This window comes from Neoarthrinium moseri, assembly GCF_022829205.1.
Source record: "Neoarthrinium moseri strain CBS 164.80 chromosome Unknown scaffold38_Wmoseri_CBS_16480, whole genome shotgun sequence".
In the NCBI taxonomy this organism is placed as follows: Eukaryota; Fungi; Ascomycota; class Sordariomycetes; order Amphisphaeriales; family Apiosporaceae; genus Neoarthrinium; species Neoarthrinium moseri.
In genome coordinates, this window is record NW_026055152.1 from 394821 (window position 1) to 406330 (window position 11510).

Here is an 11510-nt window from a genome sequence, read left to right on the forward strand (position 1 = left end):
GACCTAAGCCCCTACTCACGGGGCGTTGGCGGTTAGTGAGATGTCGTCTACGACTGGTACGAGCAATTGTCCGGTTCTGAGCTTGCCGCTGCTCTCAATTACCAAGCTATCGATGGTACACTCTAGGACCAGCCGCAGCGTCTGTTGCTCCGCTGTAGGGGTCACCACCCCGGTGTACTGCACATAGCTGCTCGCCGATGACTGCGTGTTAGAGGAGGACACGATCTTGGCCGAGTCCAGGTACGCGGTTATTACACAGTTAGCCTGGTTGACGATGAGGATCCACATCGAGAAGGTGTACGAGAGCGCGGGATCCAACCCGCGTATCTGCTGCACCACCGACGTTCTGGGCCCGATCATGTAGAGCGCCTGGTCCGTAGGATCCGACGATCTCGTTCGGCCTCGGCAGGAGGCTTGTGTCCAGTTGAGAGCCCGTTGGTCGCTGACCCAGAATGGGAAGGGGCTAGGGTAGAGGGGATCTGTCGGGAGAGTCAGTTTCCCGTAGTTTGATACTTGCAGCTGACCGTCTCCGACGGACGCCACGCGATGAACCGGAATTTGCCGATCAGATTGCAAGGTAAATGGGGATGAACATACTATAGCCGGCGAAGGAAGGATTCTTGACCAAGTTGCCGCTGTCGGGCGAGCCGTACGGGTCGCACACAAAGGGCGGTGGTATCGAGTGTTGGTTGTCACACAACGGTACGACCTTGACGGCAGAGATCGTGGCCGGTCCTCCAGAGTTTATGATGCACGATCTTATCAGCGTAAGACTGGTGGTTTCGCTTGTGGCCTGGAAGATGCCAGCCGGTGCCGTTATGGCCGTGTTGCATCCCGAATGTTGGTTGGCGGCGAAGGTAAGGTAGTAGTCGGTGCCCACCGCTGTGACATTGACTCCGTCTATTGCTGCGGTGGCGTAACAGACGGTCCCAGCTCCGGTCCCTAAAAGCGTGTTTATGCTAAATGTTTGTGCTAGTCAGCGGCCTGTTTTCTCAGATCGCAGGTATTTCATAGTGTGGGATAGCGTGGGGGACTCACCCTGCGGTAAAGGTAACTCCATAGTTCACACCAGGGACCAAGTTCTCCAGACTCACCACCGCGGTTGAGCTGGTGCCCGGAAGTTGGTAAGTCGTTGTGGTTGCCACGGCGTTCGTGCCAGTCCTGCATGTGTTGACCTCAGCACAGGTTGCCGTGGACGACTCGCTGCTCGTGGTAATCGTCGCATCCGAAACCGTGCTCGACGAGGTGATGTCTGCACTTGAGGTACTGTCTGTGATGACAAAGCTACTTGTCGTACTGGCCGTGGAATCGGTTGCTGTGCTTGATGCGCTGTCCGTAGTGACACTGCTTTCTGACGCCGTCGCTGTGACATCCGAAGCCGTGGTAGACGAGGTGAGGTCCGCAGTGGAGGTGGTCTCTGTTGCGATACTGCTGCTTGTTGAGGTGGTCAAGGAGCTATCTGTGCTGGCCGTGGAATCGGTGGTTGTGCTCGACACGCTGTCCGTGCTGATGATGCTTTCTGTCGTCGTTGATGATACGCTGCTCGTAGTCGTTACAACATCCGAAATCGTGGTAGATGACGTGACATCTGAGGCAGTCAGGCTTGAGGTACTGTCTATTACAGTAGAGCTGCCTGTTTCTATGGATGAAGAACTCTCTGTGGATGAGGAACTCTCTGTGCTGACCGTAGATTCGCTTGACGTGCTCGAGCTGCTCTCCGTAGTACTGGCGCTTTCGGATACCGTGGTTGAAGAAGTCTCGATACTGCTTGCAACAGTTGTACTCGACGTGATGTCTGTCACCGAAATGCTGCTGACAGAGGCGCTCGAGGAGGACTCGATACTGCTTGTGAGACTGGCGCTGTCAGTCGATGATGCCGATGAAGTCTCAGTCGAGACCGTGGTCGAGGAACTCCAGACACTGCTCGTCGGGCTCGAGACATCACTAAGTGATTCTGAACTAGTCTCAGTAGAGACCGTGGTCGAAGAAACCTCTACACTGCTTGTAAGACTGGCGACATCACTAAGTGATGTAGATACGGTCTGAGTAGAGGTTGTGCTATCTGTTGTCGTTGAGTAACTGGACAGGCTGACTGAAGTGCTGCTCGAACTGTGTACTGTGGACAAGGTCGGATAATAATCGCCGGACGAGACCGTAGACTCAGGAGATGTTGTGGTGGTACTAATCTGGTAGACACTACTGCTTGTCGGGCGCTGACACTTTGCAATAGCTTGGTCCGCGTGCGCGGCGAGCGCGTGTAAGAGGAGAATAGACCTCATCGTCAATTACAACGCGAAGACCATTAAACATAACAGAGTGCAGGGCCCAGAGCTCGTTGCACCGAGCAAGTCGGGCAAGAATCGATTAATAACAGACTTGTCGGGACCCCCATCATGATACCAAGAGTCTTAGGCAGGACCTGCTCTTGGAGGCTTTCCTCCATCAAGCCACCCGCCGGCCGATCGAGAACAAATCCTTCTTGATCAGCGGGATGGAGATTTTGGCATCCGGGACTAAGAAGCAACGGTCCGACGCCACGGGACTAACTAGTCGCATGTAATTTCAAAATCGCCGTATCTCTCCTTTCAGCTGAGAGCCACGGTGGAGCCTTCGATAGAACCACCAGCTTTCGAAATGAGTTAAATCCGGTGGCGCTGTTGCTCTGACTGAGTGGCACTGGATAATTCTTATACCATTAAGTTTGAGGACTATACAGCAGTCCACTGTAGGCTGCTGAGACACCGAAACACCGCTCATTTACCAAGTGTTTGGTATACAGTGTTGATCCAGTAAACTGATAAGATCTAGATGCAAAATGAATTCAACGGTGCGATCTCTATCTACTTGCGCTTTGCTATGCGCTTCATCGCCCTCATCTCCTTCTTCATCCTAGCATCCACGATCTTGTATCTACCCTTGACGCCCTTCGGCCTACCCTGGACACCTCTGTTGACACCCTTGGCCACGACGACCTTGACCTTGTCCTTGGGCTTCTTGCTCTTGGCCTTGGACATGAGTTTTGCGATGCTCTCGGCCTTCTCCTTCTCCGTCATGCCCTCGCCGTCCGCAAGAAGGGCACTCTTCTTCTTCAACTTCTCCAGGCGCTGTCCCTCCTTAAACTTCTTGCGGGCCTTGGCTTCGCGCACCTTCTTGATCGGGCGCGCGTTGTAGGCTCGTAGCTTTTCCTTGATGGCCGCAGCAGCGGCCTTCGTGATGGGCTTTTGCGGTCTGTCATGCTTTGACTCATCCTCGATGAACCAATCGGGCAGGCCGTCTCGGTCCATGAAGGCACGCTTGTTGAAGCCGTCGTCCATCACATCGTGCTTGGTGACTTGGCCCGTTGCAAGGTTATGTGCAAGTGTCATGGCCTCGGCTGTGATGATGTCGATGTCTAGGCGACCATCGGGGAGCCTCTTGTCCTTATCTTCCCAGTCGTCTTCTGGCTCCTGGTTCTTGACTACCTCAAACCCGGCGGCATCTTCGTCTTCACCCTCGGAGGCAGATGACTGCTCGACAGGTTCGACGGGCTTCCCCTTGGTCTTCTTGGTGGGCGTCTTCTTCTCTGCGGGCGCTGGCTTTCCTTGCTTGTGATCATCTGCCATGTCCGCGTCAGACTCTGACGCAACCTCTGCCTCGGGTTCATCAAGAATCCCAGGAATATCCTTGAAGATGTCTTGGTTGAAGAAACCCTTTGCTCGCTTCGATAGACCTCCTGCTTCGGTTGGTGTATTGTCCAGGTCCGTCACTAACCGCTTCGACGGTGCGGCGTCCTCATCATCAGAGTCGTCGCTGCTGTCTTGGTCAAACTCCATGTCGTCGCCGCTGGAGGCGGCTTCGTCTCCCGAAACACCTTCCCATTCGCCATCGTCGTGTTCTTGTCTTGCTTTCTTTGCACGGTACTTGGCGTCTCTGTCGGCTTTCTTTTCTCTGTATTGGTCGTACAGACCGTCCAGCTCCCGTTCTAGGCGATCCTCCTCCTCATCAGACTCATCGTCCGTCTCCCCCGACGAGCCGATGCCGCTGTCCCGGTCTTTCCGGGCGTCCGCATTACTGATGACGGCCATCTTGCCTTTCACGATCTTGTTCGTGGCTTCGAGCTTGTCAATAGGCTTGAGCGCGAACATGGCGTCCTGACCGCGGGGGCCAGCCTCCTCCATGCCAATATCCATAGGAGCCATCATGTTCAGCTGCATACGAACAATCTCTCGCTGCTTCTTCTCATTCTCCTTCCGCTTTTCACGCTTCTTCTTGGTGCTGTCCTTGTCTTTCAGAGCTTGAAGTTCCGCCTGGATCTTGAGCTCCTCGTCCATAGACTCCACCTCGGCCTCCTCGGTGGCCTCGGCAGCAGCCGCTTCAGCGGCGGCCTTGGCGTCGGTGGTCTTCTTGGTCGGGAAGCCAAACTTCTCGCGGACCTTCAACCTCCACCTCAGCAGCATCTTGAACTCTTTCCTCCCGAGCACCTTGAGATCGTTGCAGCACGTCCTGATCTCGCCTGTAGTCTCGGGCATCTTGTCGAGTGCAGCCAAGGCGACATCGCCATTGGCGGGCTGGTCAAAGGATAGTTTGTTGTAGGAGCCCAGTATGGCAATGGGGTCGATTGTCTGGATGAACTCGCTGGCGCGCAGCTCCTTGTACTGGGTGTAGTCACCCTCCTCGTAACCGCCTCTCTTGCGCTTCTTGACTTCGGGGTTGTAGACCTTGGCCTCGTTGTTGGGCGCGGGCTCGGCCAGCTCAGCGAAGACGGACTTGGGGTCCAGGAACTTGGGGTCGATCTTCTTGGGGGCCTTGAAACCGCGGCAGACGACGAAGATCTCGGCGGAGACGTTACGCGACGAGGGGGGCTTGGTGGCCTCGACCTTGGTGAAGAGCTGGTTGAAGACCCAGAGCAGGGAGTTGTAGTCCTTGGAGCGGAAGACCTTGGTAACAAAGGTACCGCCCTCGACTAGGAACTCGGTGGCCAGCTTCATGGACTGCAGGGCGAGCTCGGCCTGGTTGAAGGAGTCCTGGACCCAGGCGGTACCGACGTTGGGGGCACCGTCGTGGAGGACGGTGTCGGCCTTCCAGGTCTTGAGGTGCTGGCGGATGGTGGCGCGGCACTTGTCGGTGGTGATGTCGGACTGGAAGGTGATGACGCCGGGGATGGCCTTGATGGGCGACAGGTCGACACCGACAATCAAGCTGTTCTTGGGCATGGCCTCGGCGGCGACCTGGCACCAGGAGCCGGGGGCGGCGCAGAGATCCAGCAGGACCTTGCTCTTCTCGAGGAAGCCATACTTCTTGTTGAGCTGGACGAGCTTGAACGCGGCACGGGCACGGTAGCCCTTCTCCTTGGCAAGCTTGTACCACTTGTCCAGACGGCCCTTGCCGGTCTTCTTCTGGAAACCCATCCTGGCGGCGTGCGTCGGTGTGGTTTGTCAGGAAGATGGGAAGGCTGGGTGAGCCGGCAGGAAGTGGTTTGGTTTTCGCGGGCGGCGGGTTGGGTGCGACGGGCCTGCGGCAGTCCCTCCCTCCAGAGCGACTCGACTTTCTCAAAAAATTCGTTATCGCGACCCGGCTCCAGCAAAAACGGAAGGGCGATAAGAAGTTCAATTTGGCCGGCCCGGCAGCGGCGAGAGCAGGTGTCCAGCGGCCACGGGCAGAAGGGTGCCCCACGTCTGCACGCTACAGGTGGGCAGCAGCCCCCCAAACCAGCCCCCAAAGCCCGCTGGCCCGCTGGAGCTTCTGTTTCCCAGTGCCCACCCCCCACTGTTTTCCCAGGGCGGGCCGGGCGTCATAGCTCTTCCAAGGTTCGTGTAAAGTGCTAGTCCCACCGGGTCCCAGTGCTACGCCAATTCTCGCGTCTTGCCAGGGGACCGCGTTCGCGGCGGGCCACGCAGACCAACCACGGCGGCCCAGTCGCCCCCGCCACTTGGACGTCTCAAACCCGAATCTGTGATCTGTGGTCCGCTGCTTTCCTTCCTCCTTGGTCATGACGGGTAGTGATCTGGAATAGTCGATTTCTGTTTTCCTTCCCTTGGAGGAGACGGCCAGCGTAACGGAGCATCGAGCTGCGAGCATCCTCCAGACACCCAGCCCTGGAATCGATATAATCCCGGCCGAGAGAGGGCAGTCAGTCCCATGGCAGGCAGGTCAGCCGTGTTGGAGGGAGGCATGCCCAAGTCGCCAATTCGAAAAGACAATGCCAGGCTCCTCTCACCCCCGAGGCGGAACAATGGCAAGGAGCGGAGGAACCCGTCCATCACGCCTAGGAAGTTCAGGCGCTTCTTCACTCCGAGGCCCAGGCTATCGTCTCATCTGACCCCAGGCCATATAAGTCCTGCTCGGAAGGCACTGCGCGATCTAGCGGGCCCCGAGCTCAACAACCGTTACCAGACGCCGGCACCATCGAGCCCGCTTCTCCCTCCTACCGAACAGGAGTATACACACGATGAGAATGCTATCGAGAACTCCCGGGCCAAGCGGCGGAAGATGCGCCACACGCCTGATTCGTCGCCATGTCGCCCTCAGCCCCTGGAGTCTGTTCCTCCGTTCCAGTCAGGTGTGAAAGAGCCGGCACTGCTCAGTCCGATCCAGTCTCTGCGGTCCAGCCAGGAGACACTCGACTCCGATGAGAGTGAGGACGAGTATGAGCTCCAGCAGCAGCCAATCAGGCGTCTGGCTCCTCTGACCAGTCGGGGCTATTCCGGCCAGCTTCTGCAGCGCGAATTGGGTGCCATGCCGAGGGCTGGCAGATCATACATGACATGTCCCTCATCAGGTAACAGACTCTCCGAGGCCGTCGTAAAGAATGCCGAGACTGACCCTACTCAGACTGGAGAACGGAAACTGCAGATTTTCAGAGTCGGCCAGAAGACTTGCACAATTGTACAAGCCATGAACACCAAGGTCGATGTATACCATTCTGCACCGCCGCATGTCACAGTAAGCCACATTAACAAACATCGTCTTCCTATTATGGGCACTGCTAATGTGTTGTAGCCAATGACCTAGTCGCAGTCGGGGACGAGGAGGGCCGAGTGCGCCTTCTTGACACATCGGGTGACCCTTCGCAACCCTTCAGCAAGACACACCTCTCGTTCCAGGCGCATGGAAATGCCATCATAGACTTGGCCTTTTCGTCTGATGACTACCTGCTGGCCACCGCGTCGGGAGATCAGACCGGCCGAGTAACGGATATGATGACGCAAACACCTGTAGCACTACTTCACAACCACACCGCCTCCTTGAAGCAGGTCCGATTCCAACCAGGCAAAGCCAATGGCTCGGTTCTTGCAACTTCGTCTCGAGATGGAAGCGTTCAGATCTGGGACTTGCGTTGTAAGGGGCCCGTTGCGGAGATCCAGGCGCAACCCGAGCGTGAGACCCGCCTAGGCTTCCGGCGCTCGCAGCCCAAGCAAGGTTGTGCCGTGAATAGCATATACGATGCCCACTTGCGCACGCTGCGACAGGTCCGCCAAGCTGCCGCCGGTGGCCTAGGCGACACGCCATCACGCGGCGAGCTGCCCGGCCGCATCGGTGACGTCTCGGTAACGGCCCTGCAGTTCCTTCCAGAAGGACAAGAGCACCTACTTCTCACAGCCTGCGAAGCAGATGCGTCAATCAAGCTTTGGGACATCCGGTCGACAACGTCCCGCCACAAAACCTCGACCCCGATATCCGCAACAGCACCCCCGACGTCACACTCACTCTGGCGCCCCTTTGGTATCTCGTCTCTCGCTCTCGGCACCGATAGCTCGCGGCTCTACGCACTCTGCAAAGACAACACTGTATATACCTACTCAACGGCTCACTTGATCCTGGGTCACGCCCCTGAACTGTCTACCCGCGACCCGCCCAGACGCCGCCATGGTCATACGACGCACAACGGGCTCGGCCCCCTATACGGCTTCCGGCATCCCATGTTCCATGCCACCAGTTTCTACGTCAAGTGCGCCGTCCGGCCCGCCAAGGATGGGCATAGCGAGCTCCTGGCGGTCGGGAGCAGCGACTCGTGCGCCGTCGTGTTCCCAACCGCCGAGCGGCACTTCCGCAACGACCTGTCGGGCGCCATGTCCTCCCTCTCGCTGGAGAGCTCGACCATCGCTACCGCGACCCTCCCCCCGCCGGCCACCGCGCCGTCGTCGCTGCGCAGCGGTTTGCGCCGGCCGCTCTTCGAGCGCACCAACAGCGCCTCCAGCAACGTCCCGGGGTCCATGCGCGAGAAGGACGACATCCCTATCGTGCGCGGCGGCACGCCGCTCGTCCGCGGCCACGACCGCGAGGTCGGCGCCCTGGCCTGGACCCAGCGCGGCCGCCTCGTCACCGTCGGCGACGACTACCTGGTCCGGTGCTGGGGCGAGGCCCGCGACGAGGCCCGCGACCTCCGGCTCGGTGGCGAGACGGGCGGCCGGCGCTGGGGCTGCGGGTGGGCCGACGTCGGGGAGGACTGGGACGGCGATGCCGAGGACGACGACGAGGACTGAGGAGACACGGTGCCGTCTGCTGGGACGCGCAAGCTGGAGTTTGAGTTTGAGTTTGGGCTTTTGGCGCAGATTTTGCCTCTCGAGGTAGAGGTGATGGAGCTTTGTTTCTCTTTCTTAAGCTTGGAATGGAAATATGGATGGATACCCCCTCTCACGAGAGCGATGATGCGCGGATGACAGGATTACGGCGCGCCCCTTCGTTTCCCTGGTCGTTTGGTCTGGTCTGGTTTGGTTTGGTTGTGTAGCATCTGTGTGTCTGGCTGCGGCCATATGTATACCCCATTAGAGCACAGCGTGCGTGACCTTTTCTTGAGCTGTCGGCTTCGTGTTGCATGTGCATAGTTAGCAGCGCCCCTCTCTCTCTTTAGGGGTTCCGACAGGCGATTGGTATAAGACCTCGGTAACGATGTTATTTGTATATGACAATGTCATACATGATTCAACAATCTACGTTCAATACAATGCGATCGACGTCTCGAATCTCTCGCGGAAAAACAAAAGTTTCAGGGGGAATGAGGATCTCACACCGTCTCTTGCCAAGACTTCTACTCTATTACTTAGGAAAGGATAAGAAAACCAGACCCGGGGGTATCATATGTCGTGTACGCAATGCAATGCTATGCCATCATGCCTCTTCGTTGCTCATAGCTCCCATCCATGCCCGCGAACTGAACTCCTTCGCCGCCCTGGTCATGCAGGGCGGGCCCTCGACTCCCCGATCCAGAGCTGCTGCTCTCCTCCGCGATCCCGGGACTGCCTCCACCGGCGGTCTGAGCCCCGGCATCCTCGTCGTCCTCCGCACTCTGTTCAACCATCAACTTGGCCCATGTCATCCTCTCTCTCGTGACTACAACACCTGGGTTCGGATTAGTGACCACGAAAGACGCCGGATACTGAAGCCAATTTTTTACAAGTGGTATGGCCGTGATCAAGCTTCGCCGTCATAAGAATAGTGCGGTGAGGGAGGGGTGATGTAAGGGACTGGGGAGTTTGAGACGCCGTAGATCACCTACTGTCTCTCGTCCTCAGTCCCAACAACCTGCTCATGCGGCCCATGATGCCCTCGTCGTGGTCCACGCTCTCCACAGGGTCCGTTCTACAGACGCTGTCGAGCTCGCCCACGATCTCGACCATGAACTCAAAAATGCGCTTTGCCTCTGCGATGACATCCTCTCGCTCTCCTGCTGTCAGCAGGGACTCAGACTCGGCCAGGCGCTTCTTGAACGCCACCTTGATCTCGTCACCACCGTCGGGCCCGTCGAAGGTGAAAAAGTTCAGCGGCAGGGCTTCGGCGTGCTTACTGGGGGTCATGAGGTTGGCAGTCCAGAAGTCCTGGTCTATCCGTGCCAGTGACGCTTTGATAAAGCGTCCGCCGCTGAAGAGTGCCATGTAGAGCACCCAGGCATAGGCGAGTAACACGTGCGGCCGGTTCTGAACGGCCTGACGTATGTGCTTCACGAAAGCAGAAAGGAAGGGCGACTCGGCTGCAGAGCTGAGCTGTTCCTCTAATAACGCGGAAGGCCATCCCGTCATGGACATGATGTCCTCCTTGATGGCTTCTGTTCGTTCTAGCGAGGACGTGTGCACATGTTCCAGGAGCGAATGGATTCTGGAGCATACCACAGCCTGGTGTGGAGCATCTAGAACATTAGGTGCGTGGTGGACTGTTGAAGCTGGGCCGCACGCTTCACAGCTATGCCGGTCTGTGGCAGGATTGTTCTCAGCAGAGACCGGGGCCTCCAAGACTTTCTGCCAGGACGACTCGAAAGCATTATATATAGGGGCGATGTAAAGAAGACCGGAAACGTAATTCGAAGGGTCCTCGGCCTGCGGAGGGACAGCCAACGGGAGTCGAAGGATGATAAGCTTGTTGAGCTGGGTGTGGACGGATCTCGTAGCGATGTTGATCGAGTCTCCCAAGGAGCGAGGTGCTTCCTCTGCTCCCAAAGCCATGGTTTCGATAGTGTCCAAAAGGATAGAGGGCAGAGACAGGAAGTCTCTGGTAATGTTTCGAAATCAAAGCATTTCAAGGGGTTTTAGGTTCTGTGCTGATGCTCTCGAAGCCAAGTTTGAGCGGTGCTAGTCACCGGGTGAGATACCGAAGGAATGACTGATAAAGCACGAGACCCCACGAAAGGAGAGGCGTCCACAAACGTCGACCGTCCTCCAAATGTGACGGACAAGCTGGAGGTGGATGTGACGTGGGAAGGCGTAAGGCGCAAGGCGGAACGCAGGCTGAGAGGCTGATAAGCCGGCACGATCGAGCAATGCCGTGATCGCCTGATAGCAACTGCCAACTCAAGTGTGGTTGCGCAACGGTCGGAGTGAGCAAGGTTCAGTGGGCAAATCAAACCCCTACAGAGGCCTGCGGTGACATGGAGGAGGAGCAGAGACTGGCATGTGACAGGAGGCGGCTAAGTCGTCAAGCCCAGAAGCCCCGAGACAAGAACATGCATGTAAAGCACGGTAGGTAAGTTAACCGGGACGTTGAAGGTGAGCTCATCAAGTAAGAGCATGCAATGCAAACTTGGGGCGAAGGCGTGATCCAGGGACTCGGGAACGCAAAAGGTCGGCTAGCTCGATCTCCAGCAGCGCCTGTCAAGAGCCCGCTCCAGTCGAGCTTCGGAACATGTGGCGCGAGTCGTCTGTCGCTGTGTCTCTGAGCAGACGGCCAACATGACTTGTCGTTCGTGAACTAGACGGCAAAACCCCCCGGGGGCCGTGAAGTCATGCGAGCCCTGGAGGGCGACCAGGCGAGCCCATCTGACTGGGCCGGCGGGGCTCTGGTCGGCCGAAGAGGGCAAGAGGTCCAGTGGCGGCGGGTCGGCCGCTGCTACGGTTAAGGTTCTAGGCCCTCCAGGGCTGTCCCCGAGGCGGCTCCAGGGCGCCTCAGCAGGGCCAGGGACCACTGTAACTCCAGGAAAACCCCGATCTTGACCAGGAAGCACGATCCACGATGCAATTGCGATCCAGCTTCCAGGAAATGCCATAACCCAGATCAGTAATCTATATTTGCCCATCCTGGCAGCGTCTAGTCGTCGGGGGGGG

At 57.6% G+C, this 11510-nt stretch overlaps 3 protein-coding genes across 3 annotated transcripts; all 3 read right to left on the reverse strand.

Annotated features, from left to right (window-relative positions):
• Positions 1 to 15: 15 nt before the first annotated feature.
• Positions 16 to 2279, reverse strand: JN550_008887 (uncharacterized protein; the record flags this gene model as incomplete). The annotated part of the gene is made up of 3 exons (XM_049320898.1): positions 16 to 479; positions 598 to 959; positions 1039 to 2279. The coding sequence occupies 3 exons, from the start codon at positions 2277 to 2279 to the stop codon at positions 16 to 18; spliced, it is 2067 nt and encodes a 688-aa protein (XP_049169273.1).
• Positions 2280 to 2840: 561 nt separating this feature from the next.
• JN550_008888 (uncharacterized protein) lies at positions 2841 to 5387 on the reverse strand (the record flags this gene model as incomplete). The annotated part of the gene is made up of 1 exon (XM_049320899.1): positions 2841 to 5387. One exon carries the CDS (start codon positions 5385 to 5387, stop codon positions 2841 to 2843), a length of 2547 nt encoding a protein of 848 aa, XP_049169274.1.
• A 3692-nt stretch (positions 5388 to 9079) lies between these two features.
• Positions 9080 to 10415, reverse strand: JN550_008889 (uncharacterized protein; the record flags this gene model as incomplete). The annotated part of the gene is made up of 2 exons (XM_049320900.1): positions 9080 to 9318; positions 9476 to 10415. 2 exons carry the CDS (start codon positions 10413 to 10415, stop codon positions 9080 to 9082), a joined length of 1179 nt encoding a protein of 392 aa, XP_049169275.1.
• Positions 10416 to 11510: the final 1095 nt, after the last annotated feature.